Here is a 12,212-nt window from a genome sequence, read left to right as displayed (position 1 = left end):
CCATCTCTACTAAAAATACAAAAATTAGCTGCGTGTGGTAGTGTATGCCTGTAATCCCAGCTACTCAGGAGGCTGAAGCACAAAAATCACTTGAACCTGGGAGATGGAGGTTGCAGTGAGCAGAGATTGTGCCACTGCACTCCAGCCTGGGCAACAGCGAGACTGCATCTAAAAAAAAAAAAGAAAGAAAAGAAAAGAAACATGGCACCAGCATCTGCTTCTGGTGAAGGCCTCAGGAAGCTTCCACTCATAGTGGAAGGCGAAGGGGGGGAGTAAGCATGTCACATGGTGAGAGAGGGAACAAGAGAGAGATGCCAGGCTCTTTTAAAAAACCAGCTCTTGAATATAAATAGAGCAAGAACTCACTCATTACTGCAGGGAAGGAGTCAAACCATTCTTGAGGGATCAATTCCCATGACTCAAACACCTCCTACTAGGCCCTACCTCCAGCGTTGGGGGGTCACACTTCAAAATGAGATTTGGAGGGGCCGTATATCCAAACTATATCATCAAGAGGCCTGGGACTTAGCAACAGGTCCTAACACTGACCTTCCAGTTCACTTAGAGATTATCAGATTCTTACTGATGTGTAAATTCACAGAAAATCACTGCGTAAACCAAAATGTCAGTTCATTCATCTTTAATCCTCTTGGCTCATTCAAGTGATTTCAATGCCCAGGTCCCCTATCTAGGAACCTCCTATTTAGTTTGTCAAGGTACCTAAAAAGCTAAATCTGAACTGTGCTAGATTTGGGCATCGAACTTAATTACAACAGCGGAAGAGTGGGTGTTTTAGAATGCTATTTTATCTAGGTAGAATGTGACCTAAATGCTTTTTTTTTTTGAAATGGAGTTTCGCTCTTGTTGCCCAGGCTGGAGTGCAATGGTGTGATCTCAGTTCACCATAACCTCTGCCTCCTGGGTTCAAGAGATTCTCCTGCCTCAGACTCCCAAGTAGCTGGGATTACAGGCATGTGCCACCACGCCCAGCTAATTTTTTGTATTTTTAGTAGAGACGGAGTTTCTTCATGTTGGTCAGGCTGGTCTTAAAGTGGCTTTAATAGCTCTGAATACACAATAGCTAAGATCCAAACTGGGATTAGATACCCCACTATGCTTAGCCCTAAACTTCAACAGCTGAACTAACAAAACTGCTCGCCAGAACACTACAAGCAACAGCTTAAAACTCAAGGGACCTGGCTGTGCTTCACATCCCTCTAGAGGAGCCTGTTCTATAATCGATGAACTTCCAACCTCAGGTGATTCGCCCGCCTTGACCTCTCAGAGTGCTGGGATTATAGGTGTGAGCCACTGCACCTGGCCCAAAATGCTTTTTATCTTCCAGTTATTGCATCTTTCTCCCCTTTGATATTGCTACATTGCCAAAATTTTCCTCTTAATCCAATCTTCCTATACTGGCCTGTTGATATGTTTGATAATACGTTGTCTTAAAATATTGATGTTACTAATTAAGCTTCAATCATACAGTTCTTCCCAATTATTAGAAATGTTGTTTCCTCTGGGGCCGGGTGTGGTGGCTTACGCCTGTAACCCCAGCACTTTAGGAGGCCTACGCAGCCAGATCACTAGAGGTCAGGAGTTTGAGACCAGCCTGACCAACATGGTGAAACCCTGTCTCTACTAAAAATACAAAAATTAGCCAGATGTGATGGCGTGCACCTATAGTCCCAGCTACTCTGGAGGCCGAGGCAGGAGAATCACTTGAACCCAGAGGCGGAAGTTGCAGTGAGCTGAGATCGCACCACTGCACTCCAGAAAAAAGTATTTCTTTAAAAAAAAAAAAAAAAAAAAAGGAAGGGAAAGGTTGGGCCGGGTGCGGTGGCTCATGCCTGTAATCCTAGCACTTTGGGAGGCCGAGGCAGGCAGATCACTAGGTCAGGAGTTCAAGACCAGCCTGGCCAACATGGTGAAACCCCATCTCTACTGAAAATACAAAAATTAGCTGGGCATGGTGGCGCGTTCCTGTAATCCCAGCTACTTGGGAGGCTGAGGCAGGAGAATCACTTGAACCAGGACCTGGGAGGCGGGGTTTGCAGTGAGCAGAGATCATGCCACTGCACTCCAGCCTGGGCTACAGAGTGAGACTCCGTCTCAAAAAAATAAAAATAAAAAAAGAAAAAGTTTTATCAGTCTGTACAGAGGGAAAAAAATGTTTATAAACCACTGACCTAGCTTATCAGACAAATTGAATTTTGTATGGTTTCCCTATACTGCTGGCTAAAATGAGACATTATTGTTAAGTACTTTATCTCTTCATTTTAACATGAAAGTTTTTAGAGTATTAGAGCTATACTTTCATTTAATCCTCTATACTATAGTCAATTCTAGTTTATTTTTAGTTCAACATTATTTATTCAGCAAACATTTTGAGTTGTCAGTCATGTCAGGCTGGGCTTGATGCTGGGGATGCAGTGGTTGATCAGGCAAGCTCCTTCCTGTTCTCAAGGTGTTTGTCTTCTATAGGGGCAGTTAGTTTAATAATAAAATAAATAAGAAATATCAGAGTGATAAATGGTATTAAGAAGATAAAACAGGTGGATGTGATAGAAGTTGGGAGTTGGAGCCTTCTGGAAGACATCTGGAGAAAGCCTCTCAGAGGAGAAGGTAGTGGAGCTGAGACCTGAGCAGGACTAAGGAGCCAGCTGTGCACAGAATTAAAAATGGGATCATGGAGAAATTAGAAGACATTTAAGATTTCAATGTATATCAGACCTTGGGACGGGGACATAGCTCTCTAAGCTCAGAATTTAATAGTAATAATCACAAAGGAAAAGTTTGTGAGATTTGCCAAGGTAAAATTTATGGACTTCTGAATTTCAAAAATAACATTAAGTAGCAAATGAAAAACTATTTTAGCATATAAAATGTGCACAGGATTAAGATAATTACTCTGTTAAAAGCTTGCATAGATGAATAAGAAAAATAGAAAACTCAGAGGGCAGATGGCAAAGCAGCATGATAAGGCAGTCCTCAGAAGAGAACATGCAATTCATAAACATCACTAGGAATCAGAAATCCAACTAAGCCAATCATTTTTTTTTTTTTTTTTAATTCAGGCAGGGCGCCGTGGCTCATGCCTGTAATCCCAGCAATTTGGGAGGCCAAGGCGGGCAGATCACTTGAGGTCAGGAGTTCCAGACCAGCCTGGCCAACATGGCGAAACCCCATCTCTACTAAATATCCCAAAATTAACCGGGCGTGATGGTGAGCGCCTGTAATCCCAGGTACTCGGGAGGCTGAGGCAAGAGAATCGCTTAAACTTGGAGAATGAAGGTTGCAGTGAGCCGAGATCGCACCATAGCACTCCAGCCTGGGTGGCAGAGCGAGGCTCTGTGTCAAAAAATGAAAAATAAAACCAACTAAATGAGGACTCATTTTGTAAAAATCTAGTATATTAGGTTAAACTTTTTTTTTACTAGTATCCCATACCAGGGAGAATACGGTGCAGTTGTCATTCTCATACATTGCTGATAACCCTATAAATTAGTAAAAATTGCTTTAAAAAAGCAGTTGGCGGTGTATACCAAAATCCACAAAAGATACCTCTTTCTTGTCCCAGTAATTTCACCTCTGGGAATTTAAGTAAAAAAACAAATTGTTAGGGATAAATAAACATGTACACCAAAACATGCCTACATTATTTTAGTAGATACTTAGTAGATATTTTAGTAGACATTTAGTAGCAACCAAATGTCTAATAGTAGGGGAAAATGAGTAAATCAGGATGTATCTGCTCATTGGGATGTTATACACACATGAGGAAGAGTGGTTGTGACAGCTGCAACAACATAAGGAAATGCTTTTGATACAATGGGAAATGGCAAACAGCACTATGCAAAATTGTCTATATACTCTTTGTAACTGTTTTTTTATATGTGCATGGAAAAAACAGTCAAAGATATACACCAAACGCTAACAGTGGTATGTCAGAGTTAGGGGGTGAAAATTTTAAATGATATGTTTTGGGAAAAAATTTTCTCTAAAAATCTTACCTGAAAACATACTTAAAAACTAAATGACAGCAATAAGGAAACTGACTCACTGTTCATCTTTCCACAAAAGAGCTTTGAAGGTACAATCGTGTGGGAGAGCCAAGACCTCCACGGCCTTGTGTCAAGAAATCTCCACAAAGTGACAGTGAATGATGGAGGGGGAGTTCTCAGAGTCATTACAGTAAGTCATTTTTTTTTAAGGTTTAATTGCATATTTTAGCTTCTTTTTAATACATAAAAGTGTTCTAAAATTTACCTTAGAGCCCAGGCAGCTTGGAGCAATGATTCTTGTGTGTTTTACAACATACATAGTAGCAAATGTTGTTGTCTTCATAGTAAAGGCAAAAACTCAAATATGATCATGTAACTCCAGCGTTAGTGAGTTTATAGTTTTGCCTTAGGATTGGTGCATTTTTAAAGTGCAATATTTTACTTCTCTTTTTTTTTGAGAGGGTCTCACTCTGTTTCCCAGGCTGGGATGCAGTAGCACGATCACAGCTCACTGCAGCCTCCACCTCCTGGCTTAAACAATCCTCCCACGTAGCTGGGACTACCGGTGTGCACCACCACACCCAGCTAATTTTTTGTGTTTTTTTGTAGAGATGAGGTTTCACCATGTTGCCTAGGCTGGTTGCAAACTTCTGAGCTCAAGTGATCCACCCACCTACGCTTCCCAAAGTGCTGTATTACAGGCATGAGCCACTGTGCCTGGCCTATTTCTCAGTAATTTTTAAGTTAGCATTCTAGAACACTTGCTCAGTAGTATTCAGAGTATTGACTATCTCACCTTGAAAATAAAATCTTAGTTAAAATACTATAGATAGCCAGGCGCGGTGGCTCATGCCAATAATCCCAGAACTTTAGGAGGCCGAGGCAGGTGGATCACTTGAGGCCAGGAGTTTAACACTGGCCTGGGCAACATAGCAAGACCCCGTCTGTACTAAAAATACAAAAACTTAGCCAGGCGTGGTGGCGCATGCCTGGAATCCCAGCTACTCAGATGGCTGAAGCATGAGAATTGCTTGAAACCTAGGAGGCAAAAGTTTCAGTGAGCTGAGATCACGCCACTGCACTCCAGCCTGGGTGGCAGAGTGAGACTCTGTCTCAAAAAAACAAAACAAAACAAAACAAAAACCAAAGTACTATAGATAAAAATATTGGAAAATAAGGCGGGGTGTGCTGGCTTATGCCTGTAATCCCAGCACTTTGGGAGGCTAAGGTGGGTGGACCACTGGAGGTCAGGAGGTCAAGACCAGCCTGGCCAACATGGTGAAACCCCGTCTCTACTAAAAATACAAAAAAAAAAAAATTAGCTGGGCATGGTGGCACATGCCTGTAATCCTAGCTACTCCGGAGGCTGAGGTGGCAGGATCGCTTGAACCCCAGAGGTGGAGGTTGCGGTGAGCCAAGGTCATGCCACTGCACTCCAACCTGGGCAACAGAGCGAGAGTCCATCTCAAAACAAAACAAAACAAAATAGAAAATAATATTGAGTACTTTCATTTATTTTGCTGAAGCAACTCTGGGATTTCTGACTCTCATATTTCTCATTCAGCTTTGCTTTAAATTTAAAACAGTTTGACAGGTGAATTTCTCAAAGTAAATGTAGGACAATAAAGAAGGTATATGAGACTTAAAATGAACTTTAGTAAACAAATGCTGTGTATGGTGGAATCATAGACAATCTTTTATTCTCCTCGCTCTCCTGTCCAATGATTAGGAATGTACTTGGCATTTAAATTCACAAGCTTAGTGAATGAATATTAACCTCATTTACATGGATTAATTTCTGAGTTGAATATATGATATGTTATTACTCATTCAAAAAACATTTACTGTATACCTGTTCTAAGGCAGAAACAATGGCAGGGTAAAATAGACATATTGGTGGCCCACAGTGGAACTTACAGTCCAGTGACGGAGAAAGACATTAAACAAATAGACCCATAGATTCATTTGTAGTTACACATTTAGATTTGTAGGCCATGTTTAGGATTTCATTCATGTTTAGGATTTAGGGTTTATTATGACAGGTAAATTTCACAAAGTAAATGGAAGACAATAAAGATGGTGTTTATTTTAGTAAGCACACCACTTGTTTACTAAAGTTCATTTTAAGTCTTATGAAAAATTTTTTACTGAAAATAGAAAGTTTTATGGAATTATGACATTTTTCTTTCCTTATTTTACAAGGCAAATAAATACCTTTACTATCTTGCCTCCTTTTCTATTTATGAAACTTTAAAATACCCAGCATATGCCGAAATTCTATAGTATTGGTTATGCTAAAAGAAATAAGTTGGCCAGGCGCAGTGGCTCACGCCTGTAATCCCAGCACTTTGGGAGACTGAGGTGGGAGGATCACGAGGTCAAGAGATCAAGACCAGCCTGGCCAACATGGTGAAACCCCGTCTCTACTAAAAATACAAAAATTAGCTGGGCGTGGTGGCGGGTGCCTGTAGTCCCAGCTACTCAGAAGGCTGAGGCAGGAAAATTGCTTGAATCCAGGAGGTGGAGGTTGCCGTGAGCCGAGATCGCGCCACTGCACTCCAGCCTGGCTACAGAGCGAGACTCCGCCGCAAAAAAAAAAAAAAAAAAAAAAAGAAAAAGGTTTCTGAGTTGAGAACTAGGTTCAAATGTAAAGACTCAAATGATCTGCTTTGGGAGTAAAAATTATTATAGAGGGCTAAAGATAGCTTAAACATACAGTTAACCTAAAAAAACAAAAACAAAACCAGATAACTTTTTAAAGCCTACGCTAAGAAACCCCAGGTTCAAATTAAGATTTTCATGACAAATGTGTACAGCTGAGAGTTTTCACTAAGTTTTATTCCCTTGCCAGCAAGTGATGTCAGAAAAATTTTAAAGGCAAAAAGCCAAGTTGCGACCTTTTAGAGAGAAGTTAATAAACAAATTACTATTGAGTTCTAAAGCCAAAACAATATAGAAATATACAATAAAAAATAAAGCATAGGCTGGGTGCTGTGGCTTACGCCTGTAATCCCAGCATTTTGGGAGGCCGAGTTGGGCAGATCACCTGAGGTCAGGAGTTCGAGACCAGCCTGACTAACATGGTGAAACCCCGTCTCTACTAAAAATACAAAAATTAGCCAGGCGTGGTGGCTAATGCCTGTAATCCCAGCTACTCAAGAGGCTGAGGAAGGAGAATCTCTTGAACCCGGGAGGGTGGAGGTTGCAGTGAGCCAAGATCACGCTATTGCACTCCAGCCTGGGTGACAAGAGCGAAACTCCGTCTCAAAAAAGTAACTAAGTAGGCCGGGCACGGTGGCTCACACCTGTAATCCCAGCACTTTAGGAGGCCGAGGCAGGCAGATCACCTGAGGTCAGGAGTTCGAGACCAGCCTGGCCAACATGGTGAAACTCCATCTCTACTAAAAATACAAAAATTAGCCAGGCATGCTGGCAGGCGACTGTAATCTCAGCTACTCAGGAGGCTGAGGCAAGAGAATCGCTTGAAGCCGGGAGGCAGATGTTGCAGTGAGCTGAAATCGCGCCATTGCACTCCAGCCTGGGGGACAAGAGCAAGACTTCATCTCAAAAAAAAAAAAAAAGTCAATAAATAAATAACAAATAAAGCATATACAGTCTTTTATGGAACTGCAAGGTTGGAATCTATAGCATGCACCTTTAGTAATTTTCACATTTGGCTACAAACTTGTTTTATTTTATTTTTTTGAGATGGACTCTCACTCTGTCACCCAGGCTGGAGTACAGTGGCATGATCTTGGCTCACTGCAGTCTCCTTCTCCCAGGTTCAAGTGATACTCCTGCCTCAGCCTCCAGAGTAGCTGGGATTATAGGCACACACCACCATGCCTAGCTAATTTTTTTGTATTTTTAGTAGAGACAGGGTTTCACCATATTAGCTAGGATGGTCTTGATGTCTTGTCTTCATGATCCACCCGCCTCCGCCTCCCAAAGTGCTGGGAGTACAGGTGTGAGCCACTGCACCTGGCCTACAAACATATTTTAAATTAAATGACAAGTTACTACAGTGACCTTAGATTACTTGTTCTACTGGCCTTAAGACATTGCTTTGTACAGTACAACTCTGAAAAGATCTGTTTAAGAATAGCCAAGCAGTAGCTCTCTTGATTAAATGAAGGTGTAGAAAAAATACTGTAAATACACTGAATATGGACTCTCTCTGATCTAGCCCACAACAGCCAGACAGTACTCTGGTAGATGTACCATAGTGGTTTAGTGTATACAGAAGAAAACAGCTCACTCTGAGTAAGGCCATTGGGTAACTTTTGAAGAGAGATAACTCTTTAATAATAAAAGACTCTCCATTCTAAGAGGTAGAAAGGACTATCATTGGCTGCTGTCACAATAGGCTTAGGCACCTTCAACAACATCAACAGGCTGGGCACAGTGGTCCACACCTGTAATCCCAGCACTTTGGGAGACCGAGGCGGGAGGATCGCTTGAGCCCAGGAGTTCAAGACCAGCCTGGGCAACACAGTGAGACCTCTTCTCTACAAAAAATTTATAAATATTAGCTGGGCATGGTGGCGCAGACCTGTAGTGCCAGCTGCTTGTGAGGCTGAGGTGGGAAGATTGTATGTTCAAGGCTAGAATGAGATATCATTGCACCACTGCACTCAGCCTGAGCATCAGAGTGAAACCCTGTCTGTAAAATGAAATTAGGCCAGGTGCGGTGGCTCACGCCTGTAATCCCAGCACTTTGGGAGGCTGAGGCAGGTGGATCACCTGAGGTCAGGAGTTCGAGACCAGCCTGACCAATATGGTAAAACCCTGTTATTTAAAAAAAAAAAAAAAGAAAGAAAAAAAATTAAAAATTAAAAAAAATTTTTTTTAAATCAATATTCAGTAGAGTTCAATTTGAATATTTGGGACAGACTATTGATTTTGAGCCTTTCTCTGCATAGTCCCTTAACTTTAAAGCGTGCCAAGATGTATTTGAACTCATGAGAATTTTTAGTTTCCAAAAAATCAAAGGTCGTAATACATATTTTTTTAAGTGGTGGGGTTGGGATGTAAAATCAATTGCTTTTTGTACTACTAGAGTAGCAAGTACATAAACGTGATTCTATGTAAGTTGCAATTCTGAACACCTTATGGAATGTTGGGTATATCTTATCTTTAGTATTGTAATTAGATAACAAAAATAGTAGAATACCGTATGTCATCCTGATATTATAAGCCTCTAGTGCACCAGCATCTTAGATGCATTTATCTGCTGCAAGTGGAGTCATATTATGATTTTTGTCAAATTGATTTTAAAATATGATCAATGTATTTTTAGTAATGAATCATTGAGTACATTCTTATTCCTTTCAGGCTGGGGAGGGTGCATTACCTCATGAATTCTTGGAAGGTGTGGAGGGAGTTGCAGGTGGTTTTATATATACTGTTCAGGGTAAGTTTGCTAGTTGAAACTTGAAAAGTACACTGAATCTCTTACATTTAATCTTTATACTTGACAGAAAAGGATTTTTTTTTTGTCTTTTAAAAAACTTTATTCAGATAAAATTCACCCTTTTATAAAGTGGTTGAGTGGTTTTAGTATATTCATAGAGTTTTACAACCGGCTCCACCTCCCAAAAGGAAACCCCACACCCATTAGCAGTTACTCCTCATTCTTACCTCCCCAACCCCCCACCCCCTAACAACTACTGATGCACTTTCTTTCTCTACGGATTTGCCTGTTTTGAACATTTCACATAAATGGAAATGTACAGTACGTGCTCTGTGTGTCAGTTTCTTTGCTGTAACATGTTTTCCAGGTCTGTCCATTTTGTATGTATCAGTACTTTTTTATGATCATATAATATTCTATTGCATCGATATACCCTATTTTATTCATTCATTAATTGATGGACATTTAGATTGCTTCTACTTTTTGAGTATGAATAATTCTGTAGTAAACATGTAGGTACAAGTTTTTGTGTGGTCATATATTTCCATTTCTTTTAAATATCTAGGAGTAGAAGACCTGGGTCATATAATTGTGTGTTTAATCACTTGAGTCACTGTCAGGTTGTTTTCTGAAGCAGCAGCCCATTTTACATTTCCGTAGTCAGTATATGAGGATTCTAGTTTCTCCATATTCATGTCAACACTTACTAAATTGTCTGTCTTTTAAAATATACCAATCCTAGTGGGTGTAAATTGTTATTTCATTGTGATTTTTATTTGTATTTCCATAATAACTAATGATGTTGAGCATTTTCTTCATGTGCTTATTGGCCATTTGTATATCTTCCTTTTTTGGTTTGTTGTTTTTCTTCTTTTTTTTGTTTTTGAGACGAGGCCTCACTGTGTTGCCCAGGCTGGAGTGCAATGGCATGATCACAGCTCACTGTAGCCTTGACCTCCCAGGGCTCAAGTGAACTTCCCATTTCAGCCTCCTGAATAGCTGGGACTACAAGTGCATGCCACCGTGCCCAGCTAATTATTAAATATTTTGTAGAGACAGGGTTTTGTCATATTGCTCAGGCTGCACACTGTTAAAAGGGTGAATTATTATGGTATGTGAACTAGATGTGGGAAGTGAGGGAGAGAGGAGGAGGGAGGAAGTGAAGGGAGGAAGGGGTGGAGAGAGGGAGAAAGTAGTGAGGGAGGGAGGGGTGGAGGGAAGAAGGGAGGAAAGGAGGGGAAAGAGAGTCATTTATATCTTCAGAGAAATATCTATTCAGATCCTTTGCCCATTTGTAAAATTATTTTGTTATTGTTGAATTGTAAGAGTTCTTTATATATGCTGGATACAAGTCCCTTATCAGATACACGCTTTGCAAACGGTGCCCTTTAACACACAAAAGTTGTAAATTTTGATGAAGTCCAATTTTGTCACGTTTTTGCTGTCATATGTAAGGAAACATTGTCTAATTTGAAGTCACAAAGATCCGTGTCTTTGTTTTACAGTTCCAAGAGTTTTATAGTTTTAGCACTTGTATGTAGGTCTTGGATCCATGTTCATTTTCATATGTGGCATGAAATAGAGGTTTAACTTCATTCTTTTGCGTGTGGATATCCAGTTGTCCCAGCACCCATTTGTTGAAAATCAATGACTGTAGATATAAGGATTTATTTCAGGACTCTCAATTCTATTCCATTGATCTATATGTCTGCTTCCTTAACCAGTACTACACTGTCTTGATTATGTAGCTTTTTAGTAAGATTTGAAACTGGGAGGCTGGGCACGGTGGCTCACTCCTGTAATCCCAGCACTTTGGGAGGCTGAGGCAGGTGGATCACGAGGTCAGGAGTTCGACACCAGCCTGACCAACATGGTGAAACCCTGTCTACTAAAAATACAAAAAAATTAGCCAGGCATGGTGTCGGGCGCCTGTAATCCCAGCTACTCCAGAGGCTGAGGCAGGAGAATCGCTTGAACCTGGGAGGCAGAGGTTGCAGTGAGCTGAGATTGCCACTGCATTTCAGCCTGGGTGACAGCAAGACTCCGTCTCAAAAAAAAAAAAAAAAAAGAAATTAGGAAATGTGAATCCTCCAACCTTGTTCTTTTTCAAGCTTGATTGGCTATTCTGGGTCTCTTGCACTTCCATATGAATTTTATGATCAGCTTGTCAATTTGTGCAAAAAAAAAAAAAAACCTAGCTGGAATGTTTTAAGGGATTGCATATATATATTTAATTTCAATTGGTTTTGGGGGAGCAGGTGGTGTTTGAGTACATGAATAAGTTCTTTAGTGGTGATTTCTGAGATTTTGGTGCACCCATCACCCAAGCAGTGTACACTGTAACCAGTGTGTAGTCTTATTCCTACCCCCCTCCCACCCTTTCCCCACCGAGTCCCCAAAGTCCATTGTATCATTCTTATGCCTTTGCATCCTCATAGCTTAGCTCCCACTTATGAGTGAGAACATACGATGTTTGGATTTCCATTCCTGAGTTACTTTACTTAGAATAATGGCCTCCAACTCCACGCAGGTGCTGTGAATGCCATTATTTTGTTTCTTTTTATGGCTGAGTAGTACTCCATGGTATATATATATACTACATTTTCTTTACTCATTGATTGATGGGCATTTGGGCTGGTTCCATATTTTTGCAGTTGCGAATTGTGCTGCTATAAACATGCATGTGCAAGTATCTTTTTCATATAATGACTTATTTTCCTTTGGTAGATACCCAGTAATGGGATTGCTGGATCAAATGGTAGATCTACCTTTAGTTCCTCAAGGAATCTCCACAC

The 12,212-nt window shown here is 40.6% G+C and overlaps 1 protein-coding gene across 4 annotated transcripts in view; it reads left to right on the top strand.

Moving 5' to 3' along the window:
- B3GALNT2 (beta-1,3-N-acetylgalactosaminyltransferase 2) overlaps positions 1 to 12,212 on the top strand; it is a 60,670-nt gene that overhangs the window by 32,904 nt on the left and 15,554 nt on the right. For 3 of the 4 annotated variants that reach the window (XM_063613448.1, XM_063613447.1, XM_063613446.1), the window contains exons 6-7: positions 4,084 to 4,194; positions 9,339 to 9,417. In XM_063613448.1, coding sequence (XP_063469518.1) covers positions 4,084 to 4,194; positions 9,339 to 9,417 — 190 coding nt within the window. Of the gene's footprint in view, positions 1 to 4,083; positions 4,195 to 9,338; positions 9,435 to 12,212 lie in introns of those variants that run through there. The other variant, XM_063613449.1, reaches the window with a different exon arrangement.

Source organism: Symphalangus syndactylus, chromosome 19, assembly GCF_028878055.3.
Source record: "Symphalangus syndactylus isolate Jambi chromosome 19, NHGRI_mSymSyn1-v2.1_pri, whole genome shotgun sequence".
Lineage (NCBI taxonomy): Eukaryota > Metazoa > Chordata > Mammalia > Primates > Hylobatidae > Symphalangus > Symphalangus syndactylus.
This window is presented reverse-complemented; position numbering and strand designations above follow the sequence as displayed.